This window comes from Helobdella robusta (assembly GCF_000326865.2).
Source record: "Helobdella robusta unplaced genomic scaffold HELROscaffold_239, whole genome shotgun sequence".
In the NCBI taxonomy this organism is placed as follows: domain Eukaryota; kingdom Metazoa; phylum Annelida; class Clitellata; order Rhynchobdellida; family Glossiphoniidae; genus Helobdella; species Helobdella robusta.
This window is the reverse complement of record NW_008704256.1, coordinates 1,146-7,591: the sequence shown is the minus strand read 5'-3', so window position 1 is coordinate 7,591 and position 6,446 is coordinate 1,146. Positions and strand designations below refer to the sequence as shown.

At 37.2% G+C, this 6,446-nt stretch overlaps 1 protein-coding gene across 1 annotated transcript; it reads right to left on the bottom strand.

Annotated features, from left to right (window-relative positions):
• Nucleotides 1-323: 323 nt before the first annotated feature.
• On the bottom strand, nt 324-5,941 carry HELRODRAFT_184244 (hypothetical protein; the record flags this gene model as incomplete). Its single annotated transcript, XM_009019173.1, has 5 exons — nt 324-502; nt 1,760-1,825; nt 3,409-3,748; nt 3,918-4,121; nt 5,840-5,941. 5 exons carry the CDS (start codon nt 5,939-5,941, stop codon nt 324-326), a joined length of 891 nt encoding a protein of 296 aa, XP_009017421.1.
• Nucleotides 5,942-6,446: the final 505 nt, after the last annotated feature.

The window sequence follows — 6,446 nt, the reverse complement described above, 5'->3', positions numbered from 1 at the left end:
GAGACATTTTGAAGTTGATGGATGAATAGGTGAATGTGGAAATGTACTTCTGACGATGACTATCATTGTTTTAATCAAAAAAATATCTCAAAAATTGCCTGTATATTAAATCTAGGCAATAAAATAAAGCGCTAGACAAATTCTCTAAACAGAATGATGGCACCAGCACATTTCTAAGATTGCGCAATCACCTGCAACTCAATTTCTACAAGCAGCAACAACGCAGCATCCATTCATCGTCAGACCGACCAATCAGACCTCACGAACATTACGTAAAAGTTTATTTTTAGTAACCCCAACTTCTTTAAATACGACAGGTACGTTCATTTCGTTAGCTTTTGGTTCCTGAATCCATTTCTGATGGCGGATTGGAAATGGATTTTGTCGAGAACTAAATAAAAGTTCCAGCTTACTTCGTAACTTCGAGGTCCTTTCGCGGGCCTTGAAACACCTGGTTGGTTGAATCTGCGGGCCAAAGCAACCTCGCAATCGTCCCTGGACGCTAGGGGTTGGTCCGTACGATTTGCTGGCCCCCGAGTTCATTCTACTCGATATTTGGTTCGATATCGGTTCACGTTAGCCGGTATTGTTGATATCCAGTACCGATAGAATGGATCTGCGGGGCTTGCAGTCCTGTCGTCGTTTGAAGCGTTTCGGAGAATCAATCTCAGGCAGATGAACCGCGACTCGACTTCGAAGTTACATCAGCAGTAGCAGGCAGGCAGGCTTGAGGTTGTTTCTACTTCACTTCAATATCAAATCGACCATCTCAATGCTCATCCATTATTCTTAATGTTCCTTCCAAACGAGCCAATGAACAACCTTTCGACGCACACGCACACACAGAAAGAGAGAGAGAGAGAATAAAAGAGGGAGAAATGAGATGAGGTCCTAAAAAGCGATAAATAATTAGATCTTGCAATGCACACAAGTGAACGAACGAAGGCAGCTTATGAATTATTCAGCGACCGACCGACCGACCGACCGACCAGCCAGCCAGCAATCGTCATATTTATGTTGATATTATTTCATTTAGACGGACAGATGGGCAGGTGAGTTTTGCTAAGTTGCTGCTGACCAAGTCGGTGTAGTTGGTGGCTTCTACCAGGAATACAAAAACACATATACAAATAGAGACCACACACATATACAAATAGAGACCACACACATATACAAATAGAGACCACACACATATACAAATACAGACCACACACATATACAAATACAGACCACACACATATACAAATACAAACCACACACATACAAATACTGACCATACACATATACAAATACAGACACACATACACATTACACAATCAACAGACATTTAAAAGGACACAGTGTAAGCATTTAAATAAATAAACAAATAAGAAAGCCTATAATAAATAGATAAATAGACATACATAGAAGCGTACAAGCAAGCATATAAACACGCACACACACACACACACTCAGGCAGGCACGCACACAGATCTGTGTAGAAGAGGAAATGTAATAAAACTGATGATTTATATGTCAGCCGTATGCATAGAGTAGTGACAGGCTACAAACAACACAAACAAATGAATGAATCAATGAACGAGTGAATGAAAAAATTAATTACTCATTAAATAGAATTTAATTTGAAATAGAACAATGAGAAAAATATCATTTAAATTTAAATTCTAAAAATAGAAATTGACGCATGAAAATGCATCCAATTAAAATTTAGATTTTCAAAAATGAAGCATAATTTATGCAAATTAACTCGGCCACTGACCTTTGCCCTGGCCGCTTCTGTCCAATAGGACGAGGCCGCTATCCGTACCAATCAACAAATTGACTCCTGAGATGATAAATGAAAGATGGACAGAGTGAAAATAAAAGAATGAGTGATGAGTGAACGAGTGAATGAATGCATCAATGAGTGAATGATTGAGTGAATGAATTTATGCATTAATGAGTAATGAATCACAAACAAAGATGGGTACATGGAGAAAGAAAATGCATGCATCATGTATGTATGTATGTATGTTTGCATACTCGTAATGCATTGTATACGTACGCATGTATGAATGAATGAATGAACAAACGAATGAAAGAATGAATGAATGATTGAGTAAACGTCCAGCAAAAATTTATGACTTACATGAAAAAAATAAAATATGGATGGATGGACGGATGGATGAATGACTGATTGACTGAAAGAAAGAAAGAAAGAAAAGAAAAGAAAAGACAGAATGAATGATAAAGTGGCTAGATAAAATCATGGATGGACGGATGAGAAGAAAGATGGATGGATGGATGCAACGGAAAGGGTCAATGGATGGATGGAAAAAAGAATTGTTTTAAGATGAATCGTTTCAGCAAATAAACTGATGGATGGATGGTACATGTATATGTACATACACATGATATATATATATATATATATATATATATATATATATATATATCATATATTTTTAAAAAGAAAACCCCACAAACACATGTGCACGCACGCACACAAACACACAAATAAGCACACGCACACAAAAACAAATAGCATTAATAACAACAACAATAAAGAATATTTATTTAATTACAACTAAAAGTTTACGCCAAATATTTCTAACTTTTTTTCACTTGGCAAATTTGATGAGGCAACTTTCAAATGTACCCAACAAACTTAACATTAACCAGTTTAATTCAATTTAATCTAGTAGTAATAGTAGTAATAGTAGTAGTAGTAGTAGTAGTAGTAGTAGTAGTAGTAGTAGTAGTAGTAGTAGTAGTAGTAGTATTAATAATAGTAGTGATAATTCTTACAATGTGGAGACTAGAACAAGAAATATGAATACATGTTGAGATGCAATAGTAGGCGAACCGTTGCAAACATGTGCAGGAACACGGGAATGTGGAATTTAAAGCATGTACCTGAATATGTCCAAACTACAAAACATGCACCAGCCGTGTGTTTGTTCGTTCGTTCTTTCGTTCGTTTGTTTGTTAAGAGTGTATGTATGCGAACGTGTACACACGGACACAAACATACACACATACAAAATTATACAAACACGCACAGGCAACCAGATACAAACAAATGACAAGATGTCTTTCGCTCATTTAGTTGAATGTAATTAGATGATGGCACCTAATCTAGATTGATGTACGTACGTATGGGTCCTCCGCTACTTAGAAGCATTAACCATCGAAAAGAGTAAGTAAGACGGGATGAATGTTACAAATGAACGCTACAAAGAAAGATCCTTACAAATTAAACAAACATTAATTGATTTTAAAATTCTAAAAAAAACCTGTTGAACCAAAAAAGCCCCAATTAAAGAGAAAAGCCCAGTGTAATAGTAAATTTCGAACCCCTCTAACCATAACCTCTTAAAAACCACCCAACGAACTCCATTAAAAACCACCCACCACGGACAAACTCACCCCAGAGGGCTGCACATAAGACATCGGAGTTGAACCTCTTCTGATACTTGTGTATCTCTGGAGTATCGTTATTCTCAGTGCTGACAGTGGGTGCCACGTTAACGTTAATGTGCGAGCCTCTGCTCGGCAAGCTGGAGAGGGTGGAGAACTGTCCAGTCATTATCGAGTTGTTGTTGATGTTGTTGCCGTAGTGGTGGGTGCTGTTGCTTGTGGTGTTGCTGCTGATGTTGTTGTTGTTGTTTAAGTTGCTGAGGTTGTTGCTGTTGTTGGCGCTGGCGTTGTTGTTGGCTCCGAAACCGAACGCTTGGAATGAACGCATAGAAGAATGTTTACTGATGCCCTGTATATAAATGTGTGTGTGTGTGTGTGTGTGAATTTGTGTGTTTGAATGTTTGTATGCCTATGTGTGTATAATGCTTGCGTGTGTGTGTGTGTGTGTGTGTGTGTGTGTGTGTGTGTAAGTATGTTCAACAACAACACAGCAGCAGCAGTAACGACAGAAACCTCACCTCATCTCCGAACGAGTTGCCGTCAAAAACCTTTCTCCCAGCCACACTATTTCTTGGCGGAATTTGGGGCGGGAGAAGATCGGGCAAGTCGCCAGAGGCAAAATTGCTTCCGCTACCACAGCCACTCCTGCTAACATCGCTACTGTTGCTACTACAGCCACCGACGCTTTTGTTCGAGTCAAGCGATCTTGAGGTTGTAACTTTCTGCGTTGTTGTTGTTGTTGATGTTGTTGTTGTTGATGCTGCTGCTGATGGCTCATGATCTTTGTGCTGTTACGGATGTTGTTGTTGTTGTGAGAAAACAGGAAGAAGATTATGAAATAATAAAAACAATAAAATAATAATAATAATAATAAAAAAATAAAACTATAAAAAAGAGAACGTTAGATTTTGTTTACGGCCAGACAACTAATCCGACAAAGGATATACAATGTTATTAATGACCACTATACTTCAACATTAACCGCAAGGCACAACAACAACAACAACAACAAAAACATCAACAAAAACATCAACACCAGAACTTCAAATAACGACATCAATAACAACGACATTAATTCAATAATAAATAACAATAATTCAAAAACAACAACAACAACAACAACGTCAACATCAGCAGCAGCAGCAACAACAACACATCAACATTATGCATGGCGCGAATAGATAAGGTTCAGCAAACAGACAAGCTTAACACACGACCTCTAGCCAACTTATAAAAGCAATAAGACAATTAAACATTTTATTTCTCTCTCTCTCTCTCTCTCTCTCTCTCTCTAAACTCTCTCTCTCTCTCTCCCTCTCTCAATCTACTCTCTCCCTTTCAAAAACCAGCACTATCACCAATAATATTCAACAGTCATTGACTTGAAATCCCAAAAAAGGGAACGTTTGAATGAAAGTTGAACTAATCAGCCTTCAAAAAAGGCGCGTTTTTGAATATCAGTAGCAGCAGTAAAACAACAACTACTACTACTACTACTAATACTACAGAAACAACAACTACTACTACAATTCCTACAACAACAACAACAACTACTACTACTACTGCTACTACAATTCCTGCAACAACAACAACTACTACAACTCCTACCACTACTACAACAACAACCAGCAATGATACTACAGCGACAAAAACGCCAGGACAGCAGCAGCAACAACAGCAGCAGCAGCAGCAAGAAAAAAAAGATTGCTAATTGCAGCGGAGGGCATGGGAAGATGTGTGTAAATAATGATAAGCATTAATGGGTCGATGGCGAAACGTTATTATTTACAGCTACTATCGCTACTACTACGACCACTACTACTAGTACCACAACAGCTACAACAGAAACCACAACGGCATAAGCGGCTATGGCGACAGCATTAATAGCACACAACGTCAGCAATAGCGATACAAAAAATTATAAAATATAAAAATGATAAAAACACAACAACACACACACACACACACGTAGCAACCATATCTCCAACAACAAATACATTACAGACACAACAACAACATCAACAAACAAAAAAACAAACAAACAGACAACAAAACATTTGTATAAGGGCATTAAGTTGTCAGCCTGTGCAGACATTAATTTGGCTCGTTTAACTTAAATGAGTGCTATATCTATCGGAATTACTGAAGATGTCAATGTTTCCTTTTTTGTATTTGTATTTTCCGGTACATTTTAAGGCATTTTTTGGTATTTTTCTTTGTATCATCTAAATTTTTCTGTATGTTTGAAAAAAATTTTTATTTAGAATTTTGTATTTTCTTGCGTTATCTTGCATTTTTGTTGCGTGTTGCAGGGTATTGTCTGGTATTTTGGGTATTTTTGGTGACGACTGAAGCTCTAGGCACACAAATATGCTTGCCGGCATGCTTCGATGGAAATGTTATATTTTTCAAACAGTTTTTCAGTATTTTTACGGTAGACTTTCAGTAATTTTGCTTCGTATTTTGTGTTTTTTGTTGTATGTTTTGTTGTATGTTTTGTATTTCTGTGCAGTTTTTTGGTGACGACAAAAGCTCTAGGCATGCTGGGACGTCAATAAAACGTTTTTGTTTCGATTTTCAATTTTTTTTTGAGTTTTTCTGTGTTCTTTTATAACCATATCAAATTTTTCTTTTTTGAAGTTATTTTATCTTTCTATTATTATTGATAATTGCTGCAATTATTTCCATTTAGCGTTTGACTGCTAGTATGTAGAGATGCATATGGGTGTACGTACGTATGTGTGTGTGGATATGTGCGTGTGTGTGTGTGTGCGTGTGCGCGCGTGTGTATAAGTTTAGTCAGTGCATGTGAAGGATCCTTCGGAAGTAAATAAACACATAATGGGCTTCTTTCAAAATGACGTTAATGACAGCATGGAAGAAAAAGTGATGACGATGGTGACGTAGGAATAACAACAACAACAACAACAATAATAATAACAACAACAACAACAATAACAATAATGACAATAACAACATCATGGAGGCATCAAAGAAACCATCCGAAATAATAATGCCATCATCCTTCAGCCAACTGCATCAAATGT